The sequence below is a fragment of the Grampus griseus genome, assembly GCF_964374135.1.
Source record: "Grampus griseus genome assembly, chromosome: 6".
NCBI classification, from domain to species: domain Eukaryota; kingdom Metazoa; phylum Chordata; class Mammalia; order Artiodactyla; family Delphinidae; genus Grampus; species Grampus griseus.
Genome location: NC_139000.1, coordinates 34,874,979 through 34,892,731, shown reverse-complemented (window position 1 = coordinate 34,892,731; position 17,753 = coordinate 34,874,979). Strand labels below are relative to the sequence as shown.

The window sequence follows — 17,753 nt, the reverse complement described above, 5'->3', positions numbered from 1 at the left end:
CCAGGTGGTACAAAGGGAAGAGTCACATGACTACCGCTGCCTCTTCAGGGTGTGTTTTGTTCCCAAGGACCCCCTGGACCTCCTGAAAGAAGACCCAGTAGCCTTTGAATACCTCTATCTGCAGGTGACCCGGTCTGCCCTTCCTAAAATAACAGTGGTTGTTCTCGAAGGGGGCACATTGGGTTATTTTGAACATGAGCTCAAGGCAATTAAGCAGCTCCCTGGTAGGGATTATCTTTATCTGAGGGAGAGTGGGCCTGATTATCCCTCAGCGTTCCTTTTAATGTTACTGAGTTGCTATGTTAGGAGATTTGCAATATATTAATGAAATTAAGGCTTAGTCCTCAATGTAGATGATACATTTTCTAATACCATTTAGGATCTTTAGAGTTACAGTTTTTACTGCTAAAAGGGGCATTAGTACTTCAGAGCCTTACTTCAGAAACGATGAAACTGAGTCTTGGAAAGGTCACATAATTTGCCTGGGTTCCGCATTTGGTGGTGGAGCCAAAAATGGGTTCCTTGACCTCCTAGCCCGGTGTTCCACCTGCTCTACTTCCTTAGGTGAGGTTTATTATGTCATTTTTATTCTGATGAAAAAATCATTTGGGAGACATCACCATTTTACAGATGAGATAACTAGGTGTATTGATTGTCCAAAGTCTTATAAAAATGGTGGCAGCAAATAATAACAACAACAGCAGCGGTACTTTATATTTGAATAACACAGCGCCTATACCTGCTTTCAAATGCATTATCTAATTTAAACCTCAGAGAAGCCATGTAAGGTAGATGTGACTATCCTCATTTATCAAGGGGAAGTACCAGTGCGCAGATAGTCTTAGTCAAGTAACCAAGGTCACACAGCCCAGAATTGGCAGAGCCAGGTCTCAAAGCTGCCTTTCACCTGAGAGAACAAGGAACACAATCTGTTCTTGTTTCCCAGTTCCTCTGATCTAATCTCTCCTAGAGCTGCAGCGATGTGCTCCAGGAGCGCTTTGCCGTGGAAATGAAATGCAGCTCTGCGCTCCGGCTCGCGGCCCTGCACATCCAGGAGCGGATCTACGCATGTGCCCAGCCACAGAAGATCTCTTTGAAATACATAGAGTGAGTGGCAGGGGACTTCTGTGTCCCGCCAGCAGCAGCTGTGTTGCATTTGTAACTTGGCTGGCCCTGGGCCAGGATGGCCGGATTCACAGAAAGCTGATAGTCACCCACCTACCCATCTGTCTGTTGTCTTCCCATTCATTTCCCTCTCCACCCTGTCCAACCCAGCCTGGCTTCCCCAGATACCAGAACCTGGCTGCTCCCTCTGGGGCAGAAACCAACTCCAGATGGAATGACACAGGATCCCTTTGTAATTTCCCAGTTCCTGGGAGGATGTCTCGGGAAATCAGTTGACAACTTCAGCATAAAGCTCTTCTGAGGGCAGGAATGCCTTGAAGATTCATTTGGTGTGAACCAGTCGTGTTGCCTTAGATTCCTATTAGGGTAGTTTCAAGTCCTGAGGTTCTGATACCTCCTGATTCTCAGCTTAAAATTTCACCTTGCTCTGTGTGGTGTCACCCCGATTTGCTAACCTCTTGCCTGAGCATCAAAATCGGATGGGGAATTATATTTAAAAAAATAAAACAAATCCTTGGCCTTACCCCTGATATACTAGGTCAAATCTCTAGGGAGTGGTACCTGAGAATCTGTATTTTTAATGAGTTTGTTGGGAGGTTTTGAGGCCGTTAGGCTGGCATCATTCTGAAGCATGGCCTCAGGGATTCACAGGTGCTATGTGTTGCCCCATGAGAGTGTGCTATACAGGTGTGATGAGTAATGAGCTCCTAGAATGACCATGGGGTTTAATTCCTGAATGGCTGGTTTTTGTGGAGTGTGTGTGTGTTTGAATCGATGGATGGATGGATAGATAGATAGATAGATAATTACACAAACACACACACACACTCTTCATGTACATACATACACTCCACAAAACCAGCCATATATATCTTCTGCTGAAAAAGAAGCTTATAATTACAGTATTCTTAGATCACTAAGTACTGAATCAAATATAATTATGCTCTTCATTAGAGTCAAGTACACTGTAAAAATGGGCCTCCTTGTCTCCAATGTCTTGTGGCAGGAAGGATTGGGGAATAGAGAACTTTATATCTCCAACTTTGCTACGAAACATGAAAGGAAAAGACATCAAGAAAGCCATCAGCTTCCACATGAAGAGGAACCAGAATTTGCTGGAACCCAGACAGAAGGTAATGTAGCCATGGCCCCTGTCGATCACACAGCTGTCTGTTGTGAAACCTCAGGGAAAGAATTTTCAACATTGACTGCATTTTAGACAAATGAAAACTCTGACTTCAACGGTCTTTTTCATTTTCTTTTTTCCTTACTTAAGCAACTTATTTCTGCTGCCCAGCTACGTTTAAATTATCTACAGATCCTTGGGGAACTCAAGACATATGGTGGGAAAATCTTTAATGCTACTTTAATGGTATGTATTAAAGAACTGTAGGGTCCTACCCTTATAAAGGTTGCAAGAGGTTCTCTGAAGATCAATGTATCTGTTAGCCTAAAATTCCTGAGGACTGGGTCATGGACTAGAATTTGTTTGGGAAACTAAATATTATGCCATTAGGGAGTGTCTATCAAGACATTGCTTAGAGCCAGCCCTCTGACAGATGCTGGGGGAGGCAGAGCTGAATGAGATGTGATTCCCACCCTAAAATGATGGAGCAAGGCACCCAACAAGACAAAGCAAAGCCACAAGAGGCACAGGACCATTGCTGTGGGGTTTGATGACAGAGGCCACCACTGCTAGCTTCAGGTTGAGTGGGGAAGAAGGGGTTAAGGAAAGGCAGGAAGGTTGGATTTGGCCAGATTTCATTACAGAGGAAAGGCGTTTTGAGGGCAGGGTACTGTAAGAAGTTTACCCTGGAGCTTTGGGTATATCAAGGTAAAGAGGAAAAAATGGAAAGCACGAAGGAAAGATAAGAATGTTAGACTGACTGCCATGCTGGGGCCCCATTGTTCAAAAGAAGGGAATAAGTAAGGGGTGGAAGGGTGAGAAGGGAAAAGAGAAGCAAAAGAGCCCCCTGCTGTGTTACCCATTCCTCCCCTGGCCTGCTTTTTGGAGACTAGGCCTAGAGCTATGTGCTTTGCTGCAGTCAGTGATGGGGGGTGTGGCCTAAGGGAACTCTCCCTCACCACTCAGTCAGCCCCAGAACTCTCCAGCACAAAGCCAGACAATTTACCAGTTTTATATATATTTTATAATAGCAAAACTCCTTTCAGTGCATTTGGTGTGCCTCTCAGTCATTTACAGCAGTGATGGGTCAATTTAATCAGACTGCTGAGCTAACAATGTAAATGGAAAAAGAGAATCAGTGTTTTGAGAGAAAGGAAGAGCATCAGATAGTCAGAGGAAGGGAAAAGTAGATTGAGTCTTTGTACAAGTAGAGGACTAAATGGTAGGAAAGAGACTAGATCACAGCAAGGAAACTTGAAAGTACAAGAAAAACTGCCCACTTTTCCCAAGGGCTAAACCTGCCCTCTGCCAACTGTCTAGGTCCCATCCCCAGCTCCTCTTTACCTTTCCTGTCTAAGGAAAGAGCTGGTAGTGGGAGGAGAAACCAACCACGTTGAACTGGCTCAGGGTGCTTGCTGGGCACTGGGGGTTACAAATGTAGATACATGCAGACTCTGTTGTCAGGGACCTTAGCATGGAATATGACTTAAATACAAAAAATTACAGTAAGAAGTCTTACCTCAGTGCTATCAGAGAAGTGCAGAGGATATGGTGTGAAAACAACACAGAGGAAAAGGACTGTTGTGGTTTGAGGAGCAGGTCAGGCCGATGTTTTCTGTAGGCAGTAGGTTTTGATGGAAGCTTTTAAAGAAGGGTCAGGATTTCAGTAGATAGTGATGACAGGTAAGGGATTCCAAGAGGAGGGCACAGCATGAATATAGGTACATAGGTGTGAAACTATATGGTTGTGTTTATGGAACAGGTCAAAGTCCTGTGGTTTGATTCTCTATTGTGAAGTGTATTATGGGAGATAAAGTTATACTTAATTTATCTGTACATGGGGCCCAGGCTACCTAACTTGGTAGTCTAGGGGAGTGGTGGTGAGGACCTGAAATAAGAATCAAGGGGTTTGCAGAGAGAGGTATCATGTCCTACATGTATAATGTATTTTTTCACTAGCTTGTGAATGGAAACTAATTCCCTTTCCCGCCTTCTGCAGTTACAGGATAGAGAATCCTACATTGCCCTTCTAGTTGGAGCCAAGTATGGCATTAGCCACATTATCAACAGCAAACTCAACATCATGTCCACGTTGGCGGAGTTCGCAAACATCAGTCGTGTAGAGCTGACAGAAGAGTCTGAGAAAGTGAGCATGGTCAAAGTGCATCTTCAGAACATCAAGGTAATACATGGGGAAGAGATTTTTGAGTCCAGCTTCTGGAATCTGGGGCTAAATATTCAAGGGTAGTTTATATGAGTTTGGATATTAAGAAAGTCTAATGTCCAACATTTGCTTAAGAGGTGGAATTATCCATCCTGTCCCACCAAAGGGAAAGTGATGCATTTTCCTGGACAGGTCCTAAAAGGTTTTTTATATAAACTGAGCTGGACCATGTACTTTCCTGATGGGTTCAGAAACTTAGATGGGAGCACCAGAGGGTTTTATTACATGCATGGGACCAGAATGGCTGCCCTGGATTTTGGGTGGCAGCAGTTAAAATTGGTAAATGGCGTGGGGTGCTTCCTGAGCCTCTCTGGAAGGTCCTACAGTTATCCTGCCTTCCTTTGATTTAATCCCAACATGCTCAGGGCTGGTGCTTCATTCTTCTTATCCCCCTCTCCTCCTTCTCTACTCACTCCTGCTTCTTTTCCTTTTCCAGGTCAGGTCTTGAAGGGGCCCCATGGTATGAATGAACAGGGTAGGGTGGTTGGGATAGGGGGACAGGAGACATTGTGGAGATTGGATGGGAGGATCCCACTGTGCATGTGTGAGTGTGTGTGCATGCATGTGTGGTTGTGGGTGTGCACACGTGTGCACACTCATTTCAAGTCTTGTAGATGAGAAAATGGGACACCAGGGGGCCTGCCTGTGGACCGTGGCTGGATTTAGTTGGAATCTCTCACTGGCGCCACATGGCCTTGTTCCCAGTCTTCAGACTATCCCTTAGCCCTTTATAAACATAAGAGCTCTCTTTACTTTCAAAGGTTCTGACTTTGCTGCTGGAATCCAACAGTGCAAAAGACCTAGCCTGCCTGATTGCTGGGTACTACAGGCTATATGTCGACCCAGTTACCTCCGTTTTCCTCTGGCCGGGAAACAAACAACAGGTGCACCGGGTATCCGCTGAAGAAGGTGAGGCGCTGAGGCTTGCCCCAGTAAGGACAGGCCCACTTCACTGCCTTGTAGGTCAGGGCAGCCTAAAAGGAGGTGGTACATTGAATGGAGCTGAGACTCCAAGTGGAAGTAAGCAGTTGATCTTTCCAAAATCCTAAATAGAGAAACTTTCTTTGTACCTGAGAGTCCCCTAAAGCCAAAGAAGGCTTTGGAAGGTCTCTGATTCCCTGCAGTATTTTCTAAAATCATCTCTAAGATCCACTGCATTTTATCTTTCTTTGCCAGTAAAACAAGATGTCAGTTATTTGTTCAGAAAATACAGCTGACCTAGCTTCTCATCCCATTCCTGGGCACTCTTTTGCATTTTCTTGAATTATAATAAAAATTCTCAACCTCACATGTTTAGAGGAAGGGGGTCCCTGGAGATAGAAGGGAAAATCATATGATGTAAGGAATGAAGTAGGGGAGGCCAGATGAGATGAACATTTTCCCAGGCCAACTCCCAGTTTCTACCAGGCTTTGCTTCAGCACTACTTTTTTTTTAATTGGGGTATAGCTGTTTTACAATGTTGTGTTAGCTTCTACCGCGCAGCAAAGTGGAGTTCCCTGTGCTCTACGGCAGGTTCTCATTAGTTATCTATTTTATACATATTAGTTAGTGTGTATATGTCAATCCCAACCTCCCAGTTCATCCCCCCCTTTCCTCCCTTGGTGCTTCAGCACTATTGATGCAGCATTTTCCCACTGGTTTGCTGGTAAATGTTTAACAACTGTCTCTGCAGGGATAAAACAAAACAGAATTCTAATTTGAAGCAATTGCCTATTTCCATGGCATAAACACTCCCCACTGACTAATTTCAAGCCCCCGATGTGCTGTCACTGAACATGAAGGTGGGGAGAGGTGCTCGGTAGTGCACCATTACATGGCATTTCCTCCATGTGGATAAAATAGGCATAAGTAATCATAGATACTGGATGAGACTAAAGTTAAATAATTAGGAAGTGAAGATTTTGTGTGCTTGTTACCTTTGTCTTTCACACAATTTATGAACAAGGGATGATACTTCTGAATATGGTCAGGGAGACAGTGCCCCGTGGAGTGGTGCTGTTGTGGAGGCCTGCTGGGGGCGCAGGGCAGGCGGCAGTGGTCACAGGAGGCCTCCAGAGCAGGAGGTATTTGAAAGAGGTCATGAAGGACATGGTGGAGTTAACCAGGCAAAGAAGGGAGGAGAGATCCTTTGAAGCAGAGGGGACACAATGGAGGCATGACACGAAGGGTAAGGTCGTGATGTGTGAGAAGCTCCCTGTAGTGGCTGGAGCATGGGAAGGCTGCAGTGGGTGACCAGGCTGCTGAGAAGGGGTGGGGGCTGCACTGTGACAGGGTGACAAAGTTGCTGAGGAGGGGTATGGGCCATCCTGTTAGAGGGTGACCAGGCTGCTGAGGGGATCAGGGCCATCCTGTGAGAGGCCCCAACCTTAGTAGGAGAGCTTAGGTGCTTCCCTGTAGACAAGAGAAACCAAAAGAGGGTTTAAATAGAGTGTAATGTGATCAGAGAGAAGTTTAGAAGGATCACACCTGGAGGCTTATGGTGCATGAGAAATTGGAGACCTGGCTCAATGCCCCCCCAACACTCTCACCAAGAATCCCTCCCAAGTACCAGCAGTGGATGACTTTTAACTTTCCTAAAAGCCCTGTGGCACCAGTAGGTCCCTAGGCCAGGCTTCAGAATGGTGCCAGCCTAGCAGCCTCAGAACCTCCAATAAAGTTGCTAAAATACAGATTCCTGGGCCGCACTCCCTAGATATCAGACTCAGTTCATCAGGGCTAGGTCCAGGGATCTATTGTTTTGTTTTTTTAAATATGATTCCCTATCTGATTTTGATGCCCAGTCAGGACAACAGAGCTGAGAGTTTTAGGAGGGCCTTAGGAAACCAACTAAATACCCAGATGTTTCCATGGACAGATAGATCTCCTTGGATATGGAGGTAATCCTGTCTCCTTTAGTGGTTGTTCAGATAGATGTGGGAAAGAAGACTTGACACTGTGGGGAGAACATGGAATTTGGAGTCCCATGGACCCTGTGTCAGTCAGTGTAGCATGACCTGGGCCTGCCACCCTTCTGAACCTCAGTCCTCTCATCTGGAAACTGGGAGGGCAGGCAGAGAGGGGGCGGGAGGATACATAAGCATCTGCCTGTCCCCAAATGCTGTTTTGTAACCCTTGGTGTCTCCTGTGTTTCAGGCTACGAATCCAGGGCATGCAGTGACTCCGAGGAGTCCTCTGAAGTGGACTGCGTGTTGGAGCCCCTCTCTGACAGACACTTGCTGAAGCTGGGCCCCTGCAGACCACTTGTAGAAGAGGAGCAGCCTCCTGGGGACAGCTCCATGCCTGAGGTGGCCGAGAAAGGCCCAAGCACCTGCGGGGCCAGCAGCAAAACAGACAGTGCTGAGTCTGAGGCATCGGACTCGGCCAACGCTGAGAGCCGAGGCTGCAGGACCAGTGGCTCAAGCGAGTCCATGGATGCCCTGGAAGAGGATGACCTGGACGCCTGCTCCTCCAGCAGCTCCGGCTTCTTCCACCTGGGCTCAGTAGGCTTCCCAGAGAATCTTGATTCTGACAGCCAAGAGGAGAGAAGCAGGATCGAAACCAGTGGCTTTCTCTGTCTCCTGGACCTGGCTCGGAGAGCCAACCCTGAGTGCCAGAAGACAGAGTTTTCTGAGAGTCCCGCTCCTGAGACCTTCAGCTGGGGACCGGAACTGAGCGCGGTCAGGCTGGACCCCAGGATGTACGAGGGCAGCCAGATTGACTACTACAACCTGTGCACCAATGTCTCCCCCGCCAGCCACCTGAGTGACAGCTCGGACAGCACAGCTTCCCGGCAGGGTCGGGGCCTGGCAGCCTGGGCCCAGCAGGGAGGGCCTGAGGCCCAGCCCAGCTCCACGCTGCAAGCGCTGGCCCTGTGCCTGCCGCTGGCCTTGGAGGATGGCAGTTCGGATGAGGAATACTATGATGCAGCTGACAAGCTCTCACCCCCAGATGCCTTCTCAGGTGAGCCCTCCCTCGCAGGTCTGTGGACTGTGCAGGCAGCTCCTCAGTACCCACCGGGGTCAGGGGCCAAGCTTGATGGGTAAACAGGTAGGTAGAGCACGGTCCTTGTTCTCTTTTGAGGTGGGCCAGCTGGGCTCAGTGGATCACATTACGGGCATCCCGACTTCAAGTAAGGGCTACAAGGGAGGTTCAGAGAACTGTGGGCAGGCAGAGATGGGTGGCATTAATTCAACAGTGGGAATCGGGGAAGGCTTCCCAGAAGAGGCAGCAAATGGGCCAGGCGTTGTAAGATGGACAGAATTTACACAGAAAGAAAAGGGTTTGACAGCCCAGCAGAGGGAAGCAGCTGTGCCATTGTTGACCCCAAAGCTTTAAATGAGGCCTTGAAACAAAAAGAACCTAACTGACAGGCTGTTGGTGGCCCTGAAGGGACCCGGACATAAGGCAGGGGGATCATGTTTCTTTCCGGATCCTCATCCCTTCCTCCACAAAGGGTGTGGGGTGTCTTTCCACACAGAATGACTTCCTAAGCTGACCAGAGATCCTTGCGGGACATTTACACACACACACACACACACACACACACACACTCTCACTCTGAACTCTGAAGAAAAAAATTGGAAAATAGCACACAGACATTAGGGGTGACCTACTAAGAGCTGGGGAAGCTGCAGCCCTTTTCTTTGTTCCAGCCCTTTCCTGTTGCGCCCTGCCCTCTAGTGGTTTCCCGTTGCTCGTGGGAGAAAGGCCAGCTTCTTAGCAGCCCCTGCAAGGCTTCTTCAGGCCCTCTGTGACATGGCCTCTGCCTGTTTGTCTCCTTCCCCCTGAGCCCTCTCCATGCATTCCTGCCACACAGACCTCCTTGCCATTCTTTAAAAGTGCCCAGTTCTTTTCTACTTCCAGCCTTTGCACATGCTGCTCTTTCCACCTGAAACATTCCTCACCCTGATCTTTGCTTGCTGATGCCCATCCATCTATCAGGCCTCAAATTCACTTCCTCTGGGAATATTAACCAGACTGCCAGGACTAGGGCAGGTCTCCCCATCCCTGTCACACACCCTGGGTGCTTCCTGCGTGGCACTTAGCACTGCCTGTAGTTGCATATTTATTTGTGTGATTTTTGTATTGATGTTTCTCCCCTTCACTAAACCGAAAACTCCTTTGAGTGGGAACTGTGCGTTTCACACTCATCTCTGTGTCCTGGCACATAGTGCCTGGCGGTTGCTGCTAAATGGATAAATGAATGCACTCTCCACCATCTACCCTGACTTCGTTAACCGACCTAGAAACCTATGGCCAGATTGTGCCCTGCTTCCCACAGAACCCAGCCAACTGCCATCCATGCCCCCAGCCTTGCCCTTCTGGCTCAGCCATTATGCTAGAGGCAAGATGGGTGTGAGACAGACCATCAGTCAAGGCCTTCCTTTATGGGAGTCCAGTCAGGGATATAAGGTCCACACTGGACACTCCCTCTTTTACAGAGAGCCAGTGAGGTGCTGGGGAGACAGCCCAGACCTGGGACTCCTGAGCCTGGGGGTCTGGTCTGGCCCCTGACTCAGTGTGGGAGCCTCTCCCTTTTTAGGCTTCAGAAACACCCTTGGTCAGTGGCTGTTGGTGGCCTAGAGCGGCAATTCCAAAACGTGGCTGGAATTCCAAAACATCGAAATCACCCAAGGGACCTGTTTAAAATACTGTATATTCCTAGATCCCAGCCTCAGAGATTCTGATTTAGGAGGTCTGAGGAGCAGCCTAGGGTTGATGAAGGATTTGATGAAGTTTTTAATAAAGTTCAGCCAGGGTGCAAAACACTGGTCTGAGTCTAAGAGCCCTCTGATTCTCAGGTGCTAGCCTGTGATCTTAATTCCTTCTGGCTGATTCCCAGGAGTTCTTCACAAAAGTGCATCTCCTTGCAGAAAGATCCATCCTGGTATTTGCAAGACCCCTCATGCCCATGACTGAGAGTCACAGCCACTTTTTGTCGAAAGAAAGCTCGCTTGGGACCCTCACCCATGTAGTGACAATCATAACAATGACAGCACTGGCTCCCTTTAGTGCACACCCATTAGGCACAGGCCTTGTGCCAGGAGCTTGATACGTACTAAGTCATCTAACCAGCATGGCAGTGCTGATCGACACCACTGGTACTGACTGACTTGGGTTAATGTAAGCACAGAGAGAAAGTGTTGAAAGGATGTAAGATAGCTTAGAGAATTGCCAGCAGAGGTGAAGACCTGGTTCAGACACAAGCAGCAACCAGATCGGGGGTGGGGTAGCAGGATTCTTCATTGTACTGTCAGGATACTGTGGCTGCGAAGAACGGGCTCTACTGGTTTTTTTTGTATTTTTTTTTTTTAATCAATGTGTTTGAGTTTGACATTTTAGGAAATTTTGTGACTGACTTTCTAGGTCACAAATCTGACCACTTGGCTGATGTGGATAGGGCCCCTTCATTAATAGTTCCAGCAGACTGTAACTGGGGAGATGTCATTCCCCAGAAGGAAGCTGGGATACTGTGACCAAAAGATAAGGCAGTGGATCTTGGGCAACCAAGAACCAAAAAAGGTCTACCACGGTGATCATCCCCATCTTTCAGAAGAGGAAATTGAGGAGCTCAGGATTTAACATGCCCATGGTTACACAGCCCAGCCAGGATTTGAACCCAGGCAATCCTGAGTCCTGAGCCCAAGATCTACAAGTCTCTTTGTTTTTGTGCTTTTCATGTTCTTTTTTCTTTCTTGGTTCTCAGGGCTCAGAGCTGCTTCTGCTGCAGAAACCAGTGCCACAAGCTCACAGAATAAGGCCAGCACTTGCAGCCCTGAGGACAGCCTGAATCCTGAGCCAGGGGGAAGAGAGCCAAGCAGAAGGGGAGGGGTGAAAAAGTATGCCAAGACCCTGAGCAAAAGAAGGTCTTTCCTAAAGACCGACTACACCTGTCAGGTCTCATTTCCCCTAAAGCCATCAGCCTCCCTGGAGAGCGTGGACGACGTGTGCTACTATGACCGGGAGCCCTACCTGGTCCTCAGTGCACCCTCCCCAACCGTGTCCTGTCTGCAAGACGTGCAGGGTGAGCCTGGCCTCCTGGAGACCAAGGCCCTGGGGCTGCTGGCTCCCCTGAGGGAGATCAAGAGCAAAAACCCAGCCTCCCGGGCCATGGAGATGGAGCCTGAGACCATGGAAACCAAGTCGGTCATCGACTCTCGAGTGTTTTCTATTTCTGCCATTCGCCTCCGGATTGACCCCAGCCATAAAGAGAATTCTGGGATTGCCCCTCTGACCGCCAGTGTTGCCAGTTCCCCAGCAAACACTCCTCACAGTCCCAACGCAGGCTTATCTGGCCCAGATACGGCTCAGGTAGAGCTTCCCCAGACCTCATCTCCATTTCAAGACTCGGATGGCAGTGCCCCCCGAGAACTTGCCATGGAGCTTGGGGACAGCACCTCCTCCCTCTCCAGTGCTGACTTGAACCCAGACAGAGTCTGCCTGACCATCAGCCCAGGGCCACATAATCTCTCTCAAGGAGACACACTAGAGCTGGGAGGAGTCCAGATAGAAAGAGGACTGGGATCTCTGTTTACAAATCATATGCAAGAAACTGCCCCCCAGGACACAGGGTCTCTGTTGTCTCCTCGAGACAGGCCTAGAAGTGGTGAATGTGGAATAAATTCAGAAGAGAAGATGGCTTCTTTCCCTACGAAGGAGGAGCAGCAAGGACAACTATCTTTGGAACATGACAGAGAAGTTACAAACAAAAATGGCACCAACTTATTTCATGATGAATCTGAGAAGGATCCAGGTGACCCCAAGGGTGACGTGTTGAATGCTGTTCAACAGACTGTTGGTGTCAGTGCTCCATCTGGTGGCATGGTAGCCTCCCTCTCCTTGGAGGCTCCTGTAACAAGGACTGAACAGACCCCACCACATTCCCCCAGAGACCCCCAAGGACAAAGCAGAGAAACCCCAGGCCAAGCCTGCCAGGCCCAAGAACAAAAACTATTGGCAGAGCTGGATTTAGACCTGGGTTTCTTGCTTAGGGACCAGACCATTTCATCAGCTTTCCCTCTGGAGGAGGTCAAGGCAGAGCCACCTAACCATGTGATAGGGGAAGATACCACCCCTAGGGACACTCCTCAGCAGGTCTGTTTGAATCCAGGGCCTTCTCTGCCAGAGCCACTACCGTGTTCCCAAGAGGAGCCCCACTTAGAAGGTTCAAATCATTGTTCACTGCCAGGAAGCAAAGACAAAAGCCCTAGCATGTGCCTTCCTAATGAGAAGTCTTTCCTGTGCTTTGCCCCAGAAAGCTATCCTAAAGTTTCTGCCAGTCTCAGGATGGCCACATCTTCGGGGTTTGCAGGCGTGAATGAGACTGTGGCCCCTAGAACTGGGATGGAGCAGTGCAGCTGCCAGTTCTCCTATGCCACGTGCTTCCGTGGCCTGCAGCCAGAGACGGAGGAGGAAGACAGGGGCCTGGAAGCACACCCCACAGCCCCCCTCACCTCACCACCCTCTGCAGGAGGCCAGCTGGCCCTGCCCTGGAGGCCTGCCCGGGTCCACAGCTGCAGCACTGAGCCCCTGTCGAGGAACAGCCACATCTGGCCAGAGTACTGCGCCAGGGCTCTGAGACAGCTGAAAGCTGCCCCTGCAAGCACCCCCGAGGGCTTCATCCAACTCACGGAGAGCTTGCTGGAATTACAGAACATTTTAGAAGCTTCCTGGGGAAATGGGAACACGCACCCTCCCGAGAAGTGCACCTGGCACTTTTCTGAAAGCCGGAGCCGCCTCTGCATGGGCTCCCAAAAGCTCCTGTTGAGCTGTCAGCACGTGATCAGAATGGACCAGTCCCCCGAGGAGATGCAGGGTGCTGTGCACGACACCTTCCAGCACCTGGTCCAGCTGGCCGGCCTGTGCTTCCAGTTCACAGCCTGCAGCCACTGCTCCACCCGACACAGAGAGGCAGCGGGGAACCTGAGGGATGTGGTGTACACCTACCACCAGTTTGTGGAGGCCGCTAAGCTCACCTGTGAGAGAGGCTACCATGACCTGAGTGTGAAACTCTTGGCCCGTCAGTGTACGGCCCTCACAGCTGCTGTATTCTGTTTGACCCAGAAGTTCTGGTTCTCCACTGCCCTGTGAGCGGGCCAGTTGGCCAGACCCCCTGCCCTGCCCTGGACACTTCCCTGAGCAGCTCCTACCATTCCTCTGCCCACCCCTCTCAAATGTTTATTATTTAGAGTGTTCAAATAAACTGCTGCTTAATCTTTGCCTGAATCATACAGAGTGATGACAAGTTTGGGCCAAAAGCATCCGCTCATATATGTTCAACAAACATTCACTGGCTCATTCATAAAGATGAGTAAGACAAGCCTCTGCCCCTGGCCAGGATGCTCACAGCCCCTCTGGGTGGGTACAGATAAGCAGATTGCCATCAGTAATGTGTGTACCCTAGGAGGAGCATACCCTGCGAGTGTGGAAGCAAGAAGCCACAAACTGTCCCAAGAAGGCAGGGATGAGGGAGGAAGGTGGAGCCACTGAAAAATTGTCTTGACTTCTCACATCACACTGATTTGGCAATAACCTCTGCAAATAGGAGTGAATACTTGGGATATTTGATAGATTCCACCTTCACAAGTTTTGGTTTGCAGCACCTGCGCCTGGAGGCCTGGTATTCTTGGCGGCCTCGCTGCGATAAGCATAGGTTGCCACTAGGTGGCAGTAAGCACCTTAGTTGCCTGGCCCCCCATATCCAGGTGTGTGCTCTGTGCGTTATCTGAAATCGACTCCACCCTCTATCCGTTTTAAATATCTAAAAAGGCAAACATTAAAACCCTGAACTAGATTTGCCTTTTTAAGAATAATATTAGAGCAAAAGAAATATATTCGGTACCTTTCTCACTAATTCCAGTAGAGCCATTTAATCCTTGTTAATCTTGGTGGGACCTTGGTCGGACATGCTACTTAACCTCTTAGTGCTTTGGTTTTCTCTTCTGAATATTGGGGATACTAGTGCCTGCTTTGTAGGGTAGAAATCTAGTAAATACTCAAAAAAAGTTAGTAATAATCCCCAAAGTTTATGGATTCTTCTCCTAGTATGAAACCCTTCCTTGCATTTTGTTTTCAGACTCCAGGAAAACTGACCTGAAGACAGCCTTGGGAGGTCTTTTTCCCCTGGCTTTTCTGTCCAGGCAAAAGGTGGTTTAGACACTCACTTTGGGCTATCAGAGTTTACGCAAGGGGTCCTTCTGGGGCTCCTGATCAGTTGTGGGCTCAGTGCTTCCTCTGCAATTTGTCTCCTCTAAAGTTCCCTAATTTCTCTCCTTCACCCAGCAAAAGCAGGGCAAAGGTGAGGGTGTTAAGTGACATACCCAAGCTCTTGCCAATCAGAAGGAAAGCAATATTTGGGGAGAAGAGAAGAGAATCTACCCATCCCCTGTTACCAGTTACTTAGTAGCCAGTTAACCAGTACTAGTGCCAGGAAAAGATTTATTTTCTTAAAGACCTGTTTCTTTTCACAGAATACTTTGAATAAAATTTAAATAAGGCTCTTGAAAACAGATTTAAAGTGATTTCATGACAATGGAAAATAGGAACAATAGGACACCCAAATACTAAAAATTGTATGATGCTAAACAGGACTTGAATACTTTTACTGTGTTCACAAGCTTAGGGAAGGAGCTCAGGACTTCAACGCAATCAGAGCTTGAATCCTGGCAGTGTTGTTATAGGTGCTTCTCTGAGCCTCATTTTCCCCAAATGACAAAAGGAAATAACACTAGTCTCATTTAGTGATGGCCTACAATGTGCCAGATGCCTTATTTGGATAACTTGAATACATTTTCTTATCAACACAACACCCCAAACTAGAGATTGTTATATAATACACATTCAGCATTATTGTGAGAAATAAATTCTCATGGAAGGCAGGATGGAGACTGTGAAGCCTCAGGCACAGGCACTCAGATGTTTTGTTTCCTTCTTCCTTTGCTTCCTCTCCCCTCAAATCCGTTAGCTTCCTTGGGTTGCTACTGTATGGAGCCGGCATTTTTGCTCTGAGCCTCCATGAGGTGTACTAAGTCCCAGAAGTTCTGAAGCAACCCCTCATTGCTTGTTGAGAAGCTAAAGTACAGGAGGTTTGCCATGTTTAGCACTTTCTCTGAGATACACAGCTCCCTACATGAGAGCAGGACAGGACTGCCTACTCCCCAACACAAGAATCAATTGTTTAATGACTGAGAAACGACTGGATATTTACACTCCTTCATTTTTCCACCCACCAACATATTGGCGGATTTATTTCTTTAAACAAACATTTATGGTACACCCATGCCAGGGTGCCTGATGTAGGATTATGGATGTAAATAGCTGGGTGAGAATCTTATCTGCAAGGGCTCCTGGTCCGAGAGGTAAGATGACATGTAGAGATAGAGACCTACCTAAGGCATGGTGTGCTCAGGACTACCAAAGAGAACAGATAAGGTGCTGTAAGAGCTCAGAGGAGAGAAGTAATTTGGGGGTGTTGGGGGGAGTGGTGATTAGGGAAGGCTTCCTGTAGGAGGCAGCATTAATTAGAACTAGTATGTCGAGAAGTGTTGATTGGGGACTTCCCTGGTGGCGCAGTGGTTAAGAATCCGCCTGCCAATACAGGGGACACGGGTTCGAGCCCTGATCTGGGAAGGTCCCACATGCCATGGAGCAACTAAGCCCGTGCACCACAACTACTGAGCCTGCGCTCTAGAGCCCATGATCCACAACTACTGAGCCTGTGTGCCACAACTACTGAAGCCCGCGCGCCTAGAGCCCGTGCTCCGCAACAAGGGAAGCCACCACGATGAGAAGCCCGCGCACCGCAAGGAAGAGTAGCCCCTGCTCTCTGCAACTAGAGAAAACCCACACACAGCAAGGAAGACCCAACACAGCCAAAAATAAATAAATAAATAAATATATAAAAATAAAGTAGTGTTTTTTTTTTAAAAAGTATTGATTGAGTAGCTATTGTGTGTCAGGTTCTGATTTTGGTAGATAGGAAGGTAAGTTTTTCTCAAGAAGGGAGAAAAATCACTTGTTTGTTTATCCTGTTGACAAATATTTACTGTGCATTGGCACCGGGAATACAATCACTAACATGATAGATGTAAGTCCCCTGGAGGAACTTATAATCAGCAGGGAAGACATAGAAAAAAAAAAAGATTACTGATAGGTGAAGATTGAAATAAAGAAAACGAAGAGTGCCAAGATGGGGCTGGGATGAGCCAATCTTCCCTGGGGGTGCGGGGTGGTCAGTAAAGCCCTCTCTGAAGAGGGAAGGTTTAAGCAGAAGCTTAAAGGGTAAGAAGGAGCCAGCCATGTAAAAAGTGAGAGAAAAGGGAACAGTAACTGCAAAGGCTTTTGTTGTGTTTAAAGCATTTCAAGAAGATGGGTGTGACTGGAACACAGCAAGCTGGAGGAAGAGTGATAGATGAGGTCGGAGGGTCAGCCAGGAACCAGGCCATGCAAGGCCTTGGGGAGGTTAGATTTTACATCCAATTACAATGGGAAACCACTGAGGGGTTTGGAGTAAGGGAGACACATAATCATTCGGCAAATGGATGGACGCCGGAGCGGGCCGGGCAGTGATACCAGCTAGGTGGCCTTTCTGTGGGGAAAAGCCCCACTTTTGAATGAGCTTCATGAGCTCATTGAAAAGTGAAGAGACACCAGAGCAGTGGCAGGGAGGGAGGAAAGGTATTCGGTACAGCTGAGTGCAAGGTGCAGGGACTGGAAGGTGTGGTGGGAGCAACTGAAGACCATCTGAGCCACTTTGCAAGTCCTGCTGAGTGGAAAGCCAAGGCCAGCTTCTGAGCAGAGAAGACAGCTGGGTTTCCGAAAAAGCCCTTTGAGGAAGAAAGCATGTTTAGTTTTAGTATTTTACAAGTTGCTCCAGTAGCAGATTATAAAGGATGGGTTAAAGCATGGACTGGGGATGGGGTGGGAGGTGCTGGAGAAGCTGTGGAAAGAAAAGTCCTGAGGGGAAACCGTGAGGCCAAGGACGGATCCAACAAGGCTGTGGTTTCTTGGGCAGGAGGTGTTTCAGGCTCATTCATGGTAGGGTCTCTCGAAAGCATGAGACCCCTAGAACTGCAGGAATAAAGGGAAGAGTGGTTGATAGCTTTTATCAGGCCAAGGCTTGGACAAGTCGCTTCAGGTCTCTGAGACTCAAGTTTCCCCGTGGATTTGTGAGGCGAGAAAGAGGAGGGAGAGTGGCCAGAGGCTAGACTAATTCGTGATCTGCCCAAGCCGGGATATCTGTTATGATCCTGGATGGCCAGCTAGTGGTGAGGGGAACTATGTCAGCTCGTGGGCTCTTC

At 48.4% G+C, this 17,753-nt stretch overlaps 1 protein-coding gene across 2 annotated transcripts in view; it reads left to right on the top strand.

Moving 5' to 3' along the window:
• Window positions 1–13,545, top strand: part of FRMPD1 (FERM and PDZ domain containing 1) — a gene marked incomplete at both ends in the record, with an annotated part of 46,128 nt that extends 32,583 nt beyond the window's left edge. The window contains 8 exons of one of the 2 annotated variants that reach the window (XM_082655820.1): window positions 5–124; window positions 971–1,107; window positions 2,132–2,258; window positions 2,402–2,497; window positions 4,251–4,433; window positions 5,237–5,384; window positions 7,609–8,415; window positions 11,171–13,545. In XM_082655820.1, the coding sequence (XP_082511946.1) occupies window positions 5–124; window positions 971–1,107; window positions 2,132–2,258; window positions 2,402–2,497; window positions 4,251–4,433; window positions 5,237–5,384; window positions 7,609–8,415; window positions 11,171–13,545 (3,993 nt within the window). Of the gene's footprint in view, window positions 1–4; window positions 125–970; window positions 1,108–2,131; window positions 2,259–2,401; window positions 2,498–4,250; window positions 4,434–5,236; window positions 5,385–7,608; window positions 8,416–11,161 lie in introns of both variants that reach the window. The other variant, XM_082655819.1, reaches the window with a different exon arrangement.
• Between the last annotated feature and the right edge of the window lie 4,208 nt (window positions 13,546–17,753).